The 12859-nt window shown below is 40.9% G+C and overlaps 1 protein-coding gene across 3 annotated transcripts in view; it reads left to right on the top strand.

The window, feature by feature from the left end:
• Positions 1-755: 755 nt before the first annotated feature.
• The window catches only part of COP1 (COP1 E3 ubiquitin ligase), a 171340-nt gene continuing 159236 nt past the window's right edge, over positions 756-12859 (top strand). For 2 of the 3 annotated variants that reach the window (XM_039348656.1, XM_039348649.1), the window contains exon 1: positions 849-1358. In XM_039348656.1, coding sequence (XP_039204590.1) covers positions 1003-1358 — 356 coding nt within the window. In that variant the 5' untranslated portion in view covers positions 849-1002. The other variant, XM_039348666.1, reaches the window with a different exon arrangement.

The raw sequence follows: 12859 nt of genomic DNA, 5'->3' as shown, positions 1-12859 counted from the left end.
TTGCAGGTTTGTGTTCATTCTTAGCCTTAGCTTTCCTGACTTCATCTTTGCAGATTCGGGCTATATCCTGGTATTCCGCCTTAGTTATGTTTCCCTCTTGCTAAAACCAAAGGTTTCAGCTGTTGCAAGAAAAGGCAGACATAGAATCAGCAGACAATGCAATGTTAATGGATCTTGCACACTAAAACTGTAAAACCTGGCCAATATGATAATAACTGAGTTTTGTTAAGGCAGGTGCTCTGCCAATAGATATACAAAAATCTAACTGATCACCAAAGGGGAAAAGTGCCAACTTGTTTAGGAGCCCCAAAGGCATTTTATGAAAAAACAAAACAAAACAAAACCAACCACCCCTCCCCCCCAGGAATTGATGCTTCTCCATGTAATGAAGGCAATAGTTGAACGGGACCATAGAACGAAGGCCAAACCCAACTGATAATCGGAAATTTTAGGTGTCTGGATATCTGAAGGCTGCAGCCGCACAAACTGAGCCTACGTAGGCCTAGGCTTTGGAAATAGAGGAGGGTGCCGACGACAGTTCATCGCTTCCTCGCACGTCGTTGTCGGGTAAGAAAGATGAACCCTACAAACGCACTGATTCAATCGGTCTGACAGTTTGTTGCGCAAGCGCGTATCCCCACATAGAGGAAACAAGGAGGAACTTCAGTGGCACATGCGTCGTTGTTAGCCCCGCCTACGAAGTGCAGGATGTGAGTTGCTAAAGTTCAACAAGCGGGAGGCATTTCCCCGCCCCTTTCGCTTTCGGATGGGAGGAGGACAGCCAGCGGGAGTCTGGGAACCAATCAGATTCGGCGTACTGGCTTCCTGAGGCGGGACGATGGTGAGAGTTTTTATTTTTTCTGTAGAAGCCTTATTGTTCCTCTCTGCCCGCAGTTGGTCTCTGTGTGTGTTTGTGTGTGTGTGGGGGGGAAGCGATGCGTTGATTCGCGAGGAGGAAAGGCTCGTTTTCGCCGCCGTAGCTGGCCCAGGCAGGCCTCGGCAATGTCCGGAAACAGGCCATCGCCGCAGCAGCCTCCGGCCGGGCCGGGTGCTGCGGCCCCTCCGGGCTCCTCCTCGACCGCCTCGGTCACCACCTCGGCCTGCTTGGGCACCGCGATGGCGATGGGCACCGCGATGGCGACGGGCACATCAGCGGTCCCCTCGCGACCCGTGTTGGTGGCGGCCGCTGTGTCTGGATCCTCCTGCGGCGGGGGCCTTTCTCGCCTGGCGGGGACTCGAGTCGGGAGCGGCAGTAGCGCAGCCAGCAGCGGCAGTGGCACCAGGAAGAGGCCGCTGCTGACTCCTCTTTGCAACGGCCTTCTGAATTCCTACGAGGACAAAAGCAACGATTTCGTATGGTGAGTGGCGCGTGACGGGTGGGGAAGGTGCTGCTACTCCCGTTTGTTGGGAGGGGCAGGGCTGCGGGGTGGTCGTGGGATGAGGCTGGGGGTGCAGTCGTAGCAAGGACTCGCGTTGCTGTAGATCTAGACATCTCTAAACGTTGCTCTTCCAAGCGCAACCCTCCCCCTAGTTTATAATATTGGCCTACGGTTGTGCCTCGTAGGTCAGATTGTTGCTGGGATTATGTAGGAGGAGCGTTAGCTCCTATCCATGCATGGGAAATGTGACCCACATCAAAATATATTGGGCATGGAAGAGAGAAGGGAATGATCACTCAGCGAATTCATGATTGATGTAAGATTTAAGCCATGGATATGATAACTTGTAATTTTCTCTCACACACATGCACACCTATGATTTAAAAATAAGTTCTGTGGAGCTCAGTGGGGCAGGCTCCTCATCAGAAAAATAGATGGTAAGGTTTCAGCTGCTCTTCATTTTCCTAAAATCAGATTATTACAAATTGATCAGGATTGGAATATCTGTGTTAGCAGCAGGATTCTGTTTTGACTACTGAGTGAAAGTAAGAAAAATTGTGTTTTCAGGCATTTCTATTATCCATTCTCTTTTCTGAAATTGGCATAGAATCATGTTGTGGATTTATAGTGCTTCACCAATTAATTCAGTGTGTTTACCTTAGAACACTATTTCAGCAGAACCAATCAATAGGACTGCTTTAACTATCCCTGACAAAAGAGGCTTTAATCCACATCCCTTACAGAAGATGCTTGTGCAAGGAATGTGCCTCAGACTTGTTTTTCTTCTCTAAAACAGCATCTGTGAGTTGGGCAATATAAGTTTAATAAATTATTATTATTAAAGAAATATTTTAATTCATAGAATAGACATTTTTATTTAGGTCCCCAAGTGCCCGATCAGCAAATATGCTTACTATCTTCTGGGGACTAGTGGAGGAGGGATAGACAAGACTGAACACTATTTCTATGCTAAATAGGATAAAAGCACTTTGACCAGCTGCCTACTTGGTTTCTGTGCTATTGTTCATAAATTTATGTAACTTATATAAATTGTTGGCCATCCTTGTGTATTGTGATATCCAATTTTACTGTTTAGCCATGACCTAAACGAAGAATTATTTTATCTGTCCTGAAACTATTTGGTTTCATTGGATGGTTTGGATTTTAGTGTTATAGGAGCTAAGTAAAAAAAAATAATCCTATGCAATTTCTCTTCAACATGCATGATTCTCTGTATCTGTACTATGTACTGAAATCTTTTTTCCTCCATTTATTTTCTTCCTTTGATAGTTATTCCACCTAGGTTTAAACAACTAAGTTGCCCCTTCCTGGATCTATTTCGACATTGTATTTTGGAAATTGTGTAACCAGAGCTGTTGACTATTAATGTTGAATCACAGAAATATAATGTTACAAAATTCATTATAGGTTTATTTTGCAATTATCTACAAGTGAAAACATTTGCATAGTAGCCGTACTGTCAGTCAACATCTGCATCAAGTCATCTATCACAAAACCTAATATCTTTTTTTCTGATTAGCCATCACCAGATCAGACACTATCAATTGTAGAAGATCTACTCTAGAAAGTTTTGCTGTAGTGTGAAAGCCTTTATCCTTACTTACATTCCATCTTAGTTCTTGTTCCTCTAATTTGTATATACTATTAATCAGTTGACTGACTTGCCTCAAGAAGTTTTGATGCTCCATGACTGGAGGTTTTTAAAAAGAGATTGGACAGCCATTTTTCTGGAATAGTATAGGGTATCCTTGAGTAGGAGACTGGACTAGAAGACCCTTCCAACTCTGTTTTTCTGTATTCTGGAACCCTTTGCTTATTGTTCTAAACAATTTTTGTCATCAAAATTATTGGCTGCCTTATTTCTTGCCTCTAACATGTTAAGAAGCACTAGTTTGAATATGGTTTTTAAAGACCCTGTTGTTCACATATGGTTTACAGTTCTTCAGACTATCAGAAAGAATCTGGCAGCATCTTTCCCAACTAACACATTTTTAAAAGAATAACCCTTATGATCTGTAGTTTTGGGCTAATATGGTTCTTTTCTTCCAGTGATATTCGGACAGTATCTAAACATAAGAGAATCTCTGCACTTCTGAGATTGCTAAATTTCCTTAGGGATCTTTAGTAAGCGAATCCTTCAAAGTCTAGAAAGAAGTGAACTAAGTTGACCAGATCCCCACTTTCACATGCTTGCTGATCTTAGCAAAAAACTTTAAAACAAATGTAACTTATTTTGCAGAAAAAGTTTGTTCTTTAAGAAGACTTGTTATTTTATGTGCAATGTTGTGTTTAATTACTTTACATTTAGTAATATTTTCTACAAATTTACCAAGAACAGAAATTAAAGCAACCAGTTATTTTTTTAAAAAAACTTCTTCCTTCAAGCCCTTCCTTAAAATTAAAAGTTCTTAGGCAAAGATGTCAACCTTAAGGAAAGGTTTTCTGGTTTTGATTGATTAATCTCTAAAGGTACATTAATTTCCAGTCACAATGGATTTAAATAAATTAAAGATATAACTGCTATTCTGATTTCTTTTCACACCAAATTTCATTTTAAACCAGATAATAATTTGGTAATTTAGTACCACAGGAGATGTATATTTCTGGCTTCATGATGTTTTGTCATGATGTTTGGGAGAACAAGAATCAACAATGGGTTTTTAATATACACTTCCATATTAAACTTTTATATTTTTGTTTTCTTTGAACAATTAGCCAAAGCAGTATTGCAGCAATGTGTGGTTTTGAACTATTAGCCTTAATTTATTTTTTAAAAATCTAAATTTCAGTGAAATCAATCTTAAAGCAAATGTTCATAGGCTATTTTATAAACAAAGAGGACTAAAAAATTAAGTTCTGGGAAGGGAGATAGTATTGAGAAGAGATTAATTCACTAGAATATAAGAAGAATGGGAGGAGAAACACAGACTTACAAGATTCTGTTATTACAGCCTGCCTCAATAAAGTATAGTTCTAGTCATCCTATTGAAACTCTTTCATGATCTGGTCTACCTCAAAAGGCTGATATTCATTATACGGGTAGCTAGCTACCAGTCTTCTTCCCTCCCTGTAAAATAAATATGAAGATTCTTATTTTTTAATACATTTATATGGCTACCATCTCAAATACATGATTCTTTAAATTTAGTTAAAACATGTTTAATTTTATATTTCTGAAATAAATTTATTTTTATATACCGCTTTAAGAAAATGTTGAAATTCAATATAAACCTTAAAAAAAACAATAGTTACTTGTCCATGTTGAAGATCATTAAGAAAAAGATAAAATGTATAGTTATGTTTGTGGTTACTCCTTCCTGAAAATGCTATAATAGATAGGAGAAATTGAAAAAAAGACCAATGGATATGAGAAGAAGAGAATGTTCATATGAGGGTTTATACTTGTATATTGTCAAATTAGAAAAAAAAATAATTGAAAGAGGACACATAAGGTTAATACAGTATGAAGAAGTAGAAGCTTTTCTTTCATAAATCTAGAACAGGGCTTTTCAACCAGTGGTACGGGTACCACTTGTGGTACATTGGCACCTAGCAAGTGGTACGCGACCATCTTAGAAAAGTGGTAGTGGGGGAAGGGAATGGGCTGAATCGGTGGCAGCACCGCACCAGCCTGAGCAAGAGATGGCTGGAGTTGCAGGGGTGTCAGAGCTCAGTGGAAGCGCCAGGATCAGTGCCACTTTCAAGCTGATCGGTGCTTCTTTGGGGCTGTCAGGGCTCAGTGGAAGTGCCAGGATCAGTAGCAGGCTCCAACTGGAGCTTGGTGCTGATCCTGGCGCTTCTGCTGAGCCCAGAAGAAGCGCCGATCAGCTGGAATATTGCAGCATCTCCAGGGTCTTGTGATTTACATTCAGATGCTTGGAAACATTCATATTTATGACGGTCACAGTGTCCCAGGATCATGTGACCGAAACCTGCTGCAACCACCCAGCAGACGGGAATAAAAACCAACCCCCCACCCCTGCTGCCAATCCTCAACAGAAATGCTCACAACAATGAAAATTTCGGACAGGAGGAAGAGTGCTACCGGGTGGGCAGGCAGGTGTCTTGCCCGGCTGTGGCTTGGGGGGCAGTTTTTCAGTGCCATTGTAACTTTGAACAGTCACTAAGCGAACTGTTGTAAGTCAAGGATTACCTGTACTTTATCACTTTTTTCCTTTTTTTTTTGGGTCATCAAGTTTTTGACACCTTGCTAGGCGGCTGGTGGTACTTGGATATTGCCATATCCTAAGAGTGGTACAATGGGTGAAAAGGTTGAAAAGGGCTGGTCTAGAATATAGTATTGCAGTATACTACCATCCAATTATAGGAGATTCAAAAGGTGCATGTAAGGAATGTGGTAATGTCCATCACTTTAGGAAGCTTGAAAAAGAAAATTCCTATTCTAAAGACAGAGAAATAGAAGTTAAATCCAATTACTGAAGGAGCATGTTTTATAGTTTGAAATTAATACAGATGAAGTCCCTCTCTATTATTATTGAGCAGTGGGTCTCTGACATAGAGATGTCTTAAAGAAGCCTAGCTGTTAACTTTAAAGCCTGTTTCAGTGCATAGTGAGCTAGTAGTTCCATGATCTTATGTGAAGTTAAAACACTTTAGATCTTTAAAAAGGGGTGTAAGCTTTGGGCCAACATTGGGCTCCTGAAAGCTTTGAGTGCAATTCATAGAACTATCTAGAAGTTAACACCAGAGTCATCACTTCCATCTCCTCTGGATTATATTTCACTTATTTCATCTAATTTATTACTAAATGAAAGCAACAATTAAAAATGAATTAGTTATTTGGAACTAGATGACAAAGAACAGCAATATATTTTAAATATATTGCTGGCATCTTACTGCATATTTCTAAATTTCTTACACCTAGTTTCATGTAGGTATTAAATGTCACTAGGACAACATGGAACAATACATTTTATTTATTGAACTGCAATCCCTAGCATGACATGCTGAATACTATCTGGCAAAAAGGATCTTAACCATTTCAAAAATATGATACTAGTTCAGGTGAATGCCTGATCAAAAGTACTGAAAGTTTCCAAGAGTTTCAGAATAATAAGTAGGCTGTATTTGTGTTGTTGGTCAGCCATAAAGGGGACCATAATAGTCTTAGTCTCATATCTTGTCCAAAAGTCCAATTTAGATGCATCCAAATGATCAGTATGTTTCAGGTGTGTCTGGAATTATAAAACTACTATTTTCTCAAACATTGTAAGCTGAATTAGTGAATTTGGAATTTAAAATGTTTCAGTCCCTTTTTGTTGGCAGACTGAGGTAATTAAAGTAAGTACCAAATTCTATTACAATATCTTAAAATGTATGTTACACTCCCAGAGTGATTGGAGGAATATTTCAAATATATATCCAAATATTTCTGGATTGCTGTCTGGGTGGTGCAATTTGGACCTAAATTCCACGGCATCTGATAGATTTAGTTATTTTTTCTTATTTTTTTCTTTAAAATTAATTTAGAAATATGGAAAAGCTTCAAAATTAAAATGTCTGCAATTATCTGTTCAGTTTCAAAGCCAAGACAAGAGATGTAGACCTCCAAATTAGAGTATTCATAGTAAAGTCAGAGTACTCACAGTCAAGTATAAGTAAATTCTGATTTAGAAATCAAGACAAAAAGCTGAATATCAAAAGCAAGACCAAAAGATTAATAAGATATTATACCTAGGCAAAGATCAAATAAAAAGGCACAAGATCAAACTATTAGAAAAGTTGCTCCATACTTGTAATCAAATAACCTTATGATGTAATACAGCTAATGTATTTTATATGAAATATATTTTACACTAATGTATTTTATATAGTTTTAAGATCTAAAATAGATCTATTATATAAACTTTTTATCTAAGTAGGAAATTAGCAGTTCAATCTATATGATTTGCATGATAGCACTATTATGCAAATTGTATCAATTGACCCAAGTGTATTCAGCTGAAATTTAACAGACATTCAGATTTATGTGCCTCCCCATTAAAGCACCACCCCTTAAAGTCAGTTTCAACTAGTGGAGTAAAACTTGCAGATAAATCTTTCTCCTACTCCCTCCCTTTTCTTGTTTAAATTGAGAGTTTGTCATATATCCATTTAACTCCTATCAAACTTGACACCGTTTTTCTTCAACACTTCCCACATCAATATAACATACTATCTGAAACCTGGGGTTATTTATTAGGAAGTAATAACCATAAGCTGATAAATGGTAGATAACCCCTTTATTTAGTTTTATGCCAATTTTAGAGAACATTACAATCTTTCTAACTTTCTATAATATTTCTGAATTCTTTGAGTCAGCTGCTAGTTTAGACCATATTCTCTAGCATTAATACAAAAAGCAAGTCTTCACTCAATCTCCATTTTCTGCAAGTTTCAGCTACGGCCCCAGAAGGCAAATTGTTTATAATTATTGTATTTGCCTACTTCAGGGTATTGCACCATTCAGTATCTGGACATAGTGCAAGTTATTAGTATCTGCTATTAAAAATAATTCAGGTGTGGTTATATCTAAAAATGTCACTTAATTTAGGTTGGCTGGAATGTCTGTGTTTTAAAGCTAAAGACAATTATAATCTTCTTAGCTTACTAGCTTTTGCATTTCTAAGCTATTTTAATGGTAAAATTACAGTTAGGTCATTCATTTACAGATCGTAGTAGCCTGAAGAGTATATTTTAAAAACCAATATTCCACTTCACTCTCCAGATTAGTTTTTCCCTTATTGAAGTAATTGAAGCAACTTAACAGCCACAGACCAATGAGCCTGGCCTCAATACCTGGGAAAATTCTGGAAAAGATAAGCAAGGAATCAGCAAACACCAAACAAAGCCATAACTAACAGCCAACATGGGTTTGTCAAAAACAGATCATGCCAGACAAATCTTATTGCATTATTTGACCTAGTGACAAAATTAGTGGACCAGAGGAATGCTGTGGATATAATTTACTTGGACTTCATTATGGCATTTACTAAAGTAAATCACAACCTACTACTTGATAAGATAGAAAAATGTGGGTTAGACAGCATCACCACCAGATGGATTCGTAGCTGGCTGACCGACCGTATTCAGCATGTGGTCCTCAATGGAACCGCATCTACATGGAGGGAAGTGTGTAATGGGATGCCCCCGGGCTCTGTTCTGGGCCCAGTGCTCTTCAACATTTTCATCAATAATTTGGATGACACCAAGCTGGCAAGAATAGCCAATTCTCCAGAAGATAGGCTTAAGATACAGAAGGGTTTTGACAGACTTGAACATTGGGCACTATCTAACAAAATGAAACTCAATGGTGAAAATAATAAAATTCTACATTTAGGCAAGAAAAATGCACAGGTATAGTATAGGTCAAAGGTTGGCAACCTGCGGCTCCGGAGCCACATACGGCTCTTTGAACCTTCCTCTGTGGCTCCCAGCCTCGTTTGCCATTTGCAGAGAAAGACAGAGAGAGACACTTGCACTTCCCTGCTTCTCTCTCTGTCTCTCTTTGTCTCTGTGTTGTGTGTGTGTGTGTGTAAAAAAGAGTGGACTCACGGAGTTCTCCAACAAGCTGAAAATCTTTTTGGCCGGGGCTCCTCCCTTTGCTGCGTCTCTGCAGGAAGCAGGAAGGGCAGGAGAGAGCTAGCTAGCTCAGCTATGCTGACTCAGGAATTCTGGGAGTTGAAGTCCATGAGTCATAAAAGAGCCAAGGTTGCCTACCCCTGAGCTTGTTGGAGAACAGCTTGAAGCCAACTTGCAGAAGATCGGAGAGGGGGGGGGAGAGAGAGGGAGGGAGAGAGAGAAAGACAGAGTGGGGGAAGAGGACTGGCAGACCAAGGCAAGAAAGAGAGAGAGGGAGGGAGAGAGAGAGAGACAGAGAGAGACCCTTTTGATATCTAAAATGAAGATAACACTGCATATGCTTTTTTACCTTTCTATGCAGTGTTATCTTCATTTTAGATATCAAAAGGGTTTTGTGGCTCCCAGTGTTTTGTTTTCGCTGGGAAATGGGTCCAAGTGGCTCTTTGAGTGTTTTGGGTTGCCTACCCCTGGTATAGGTGGTACCTTGTTCAATGGTAGTAACTGTGAGAGGGACCTCGGAGTCCTAGTGGATAATCACTTAAATATGAGCCAGCAGTGTGCTGCAGCTGCCAAAAAGCCAACACAGTGCTAGGCTGCATTAACAGAGGGATAGAATCAAGGTCACGTGAAGAGTTAATACCACTTTACAATGGCTTGGTAAGGCCACACTTGGAATACTGCATCCAGTTTGAGGCCAGGCTCATAGGTCTGTAGTTTCCTGGATCCATTTTTGTTCCTTTTTTGAAGATGAGAACTACATTAGCTCTTTTCCAGTCCTCTGGTAGATCCCCAGTGCTCCAGGATCTTTGAAAAATATAATTCAGTGGTTCTGAGATCACATCTGCCAGTTCCTTGAGAACCTTGGGGTGTAATCCATCTGGTCCTGGTGATTTGAGCTCGTCTAGACTGGACAGGTGTTCATTTACCATTATCTTGCCTATCTTAACTTGTATTTCTATTTTGTTTTTTATGGCACTATTTTTGATAGGTTGGTCTGTTTTTTCCCTTTGTGTAAAGACAGATGCGAAAACCGAGTTAAGTTGTTCTGCTTTGTTCCTGTTGCTTGTTACCTTCTTGCCATTTTCTCTCACTAATGGACCAATCATTTCCTTAACATTTTTCTTGTTTTTTACATGTTGAAAGAAGCTTTTTTGTTGTTTTTTACTTTTGTTGCAAGCCTTGGTTCATTTTGAGCCTTATCTTTCCTCACGTGCTATTTGCTGATATTCTGCCTTAATTATGTGCCCCTCTTTCCACTTGTTATACTTGTCCTTTTTGTCTTTCAATTTATCAGAGAGTTCTTTATGCAGCCATGCTGGTTTCTTTTGAGAACTGTTACTTTTCTTCTTTGTTAGTATTGTGCTAGACCAGGGGTTGGCAACCTTGGCTCTTTTATGACTCATGGCTCAGGAATTCTGGGAGCTGAAGTCCATGAGTCATAAAAGAGCCAAGGTTGCCTATCCCTGTGCTAGGCTGAGCTTTTATAATCTCACTTTTCAAAATTTCCCAAGCTTCTTGAGTTGTTTTCCCCTTGAGGATTCTCATCCATGGAATCCTTCCCAAGCTCTAAGTTTATTGAAATTAGCTCTCTTATAGTCCAAGACTCTAGTTTGACTGTGTTCTATTGCTTGTGCTTGCATAATGTTGAATTCCAATATTGCAGTATCATTTCTCCCCTCCCCAAGGTTTCTGTGGCTTCAACACCTTCTATCATTTCATCTCTCTGTTAGTGAGAATTAAGCCAATATGGCTGATCCCCTAGTTCCCTTCTCTACTTTTTGGGAGACAAAGTTGTCTGCTAGGTTTGTCAGGAATCTGTTTGACCTTCTACTTCAGCAGTTCTCAACCTGTGGGTCGCAACCCCTTTGGGGATCGAATGACCCTTTCACAGGAGTCGCCTAAGACCATCGAAAAACACATATTTCAGATGGTCTTAGGAACCAAGACACCGCTCCTCTATCCCAAGGCTTTTCAACCGGGATACCGATCAAAAATTCCAATGCCCACATGCTGGGAAACCGATCCGGGCATCGCAGCAGAAGCCGCAAACTATGGGGGTCCCTGCTGCCACCCACAGAGATGGCCACAATGGAGTGCTAGCCAGCTGCTCTAACCAGGCGCCGGCGGGCCATCCTAGGCTGCACCGGTGTACCGCACGCCACCTGGTAAGCTGCCATCAGCTGTTCTTCCTGCATGGCGTTTCTGTCAGCCGGCTGCATGCTTCGGCGGCTGGCTGTGTGGGCCCCTTCCTTTGTAGGAATGTCGAGCCCATGGGGCTTGACAGCCACAATGGTGCCGCACACTTAGTAGCCACTTTTCAAGCACCACCCCCTGCCCGGCACTCATTGGCCATTACGTGCTGCCTGTTGGGCGCGGCGCGGTCTCATCGGGCCACGGCGGTGGCTCGAGGCGATCGCCAGCTTCTCAGCTCAGGCCGGCTGCCCGTCAGAATCTACGTCCTGCGATTGGTTGGCTCCCTCATTGTGTTGTTGCAGGTCAGAAGGAGGGAGAAAGAGAAAGAGGAAGGGAGAGAGAGAGAGGGGGGGGGGGAAGGGAGGGAGAGGGATAGAGAGGGAGAGAAAAATAGAGAGAGAGAGTACAGGAGATGGATAATCCACGGATGGGTTTTCTCTGTCTGCCTGCTCTTGAGACCAAGTAGCCAAAGCTTGACACGCCCCCACTTCCTGTGGAGTCCATTCTTAACTTGGTCTCTGCTCAAAGAAGACTCGTTTTGGCGTGGCTCTCAGCTTATCAGGTTAGACAAGAAATCCATTGATTGATTATCCCTTGATAATTGGCTTCCCCTTCCAAAAAAAAAAAAAATTGCCACCTATAGGAATTTAACCACAAAATTTTCTGGGGATCAGTCCTGATCTCAAACCTAAAATTAAAAAGGGGATTGGTGGGGAGGGAAATTTCCCCACAGATATCAGCCAGCCCCAGGGCTCTGGGGGGTGAAAAGGGGGGGAAGAAGGCATCAGCAGAGACTACTTGCTGAACCTTTTCCCCAACCACTAAGTTTTCCTTGGGATCATCCCTGATCCTATATTAAAATTGAAAAAGGGGGTGTGGGGGGGGGAAACTCCCCATGGATCCCAGTCAGCCCCAGGGCTCTGGAGGTGGAAAAAGGGGGGGGGGAAAGGCATCAGCAGAGACCACTTGCTGAGCTTTTCTCCCCAACCTTCCAAGGGATTTTTTCCTCAAATTGGGGGAAAAAAAATAACAATCTCCAGGTCCGGATTCAGACTTGAATTCGGATCATCGGAGATTCCCTAGCAGCCCAGGGCAACCGCGGGCGCCATTTTAGTTGCCGTTTTCAGACAACAAAGGCAATCCCTGACTGGGATTCCCTTAAAACGTCACAGCGCGCCAAATTTAAATCCCCGGGCACAAGCAGCTTCTGGGAGGCTGCGGAGCTTATTTCAGAGGGAAACGAAGCACAGGAAGGGAGTAAGCCCCAACCAAGAAACGGAGGCTAGAGAACCCTCCTGGGATCTGCAAAGCCCTTTTTCAGGGAGAAACGAGCTGTGGCTGCCATCTCTTGCCAGAGAAAGGCAAACCGAGCTTAAGGAAGCTCTACATCATATCTGGAATCACTGATAGAGGCGGAATAGGAGCACACAACCAGCGCTCCACCCCCGATACACACATATAATAATAGGACAAAATATAATAATAATAAAAATAGATACATAAATTTTAAAAATAATAATAATAATAATTTAAAAAAAATTTTTTTTTAAAGCTAAAAATTAAGCGACTGCAGGGCCAACAGGCCTAAAGACAGAACACACAATATTATCATCATCACCATTATTGTTGTTGTTATTATTATTATTATTATTTTATTATTATTGTTGTTCCTATTATTAGTATAA

Source organism: Crotalus tigris, unplaced genomic scaffold (genome assembly GCF_016545835.1).
Source record: "Crotalus tigris isolate CLP2741 ecotype Arizona unplaced genomic scaffold, ASM1654583v1 scf7180000017560.2302168, whole genome shotgun sequence".
NCBI classification, from domain to species: Eukaryota; Metazoa; Chordata; class Lepidosauria; order Squamata; family Viperidae; genus Crotalus; species Crotalus tigris.
This window is presented reverse-complemented; position numbering and strand designations above follow the sequence as displayed.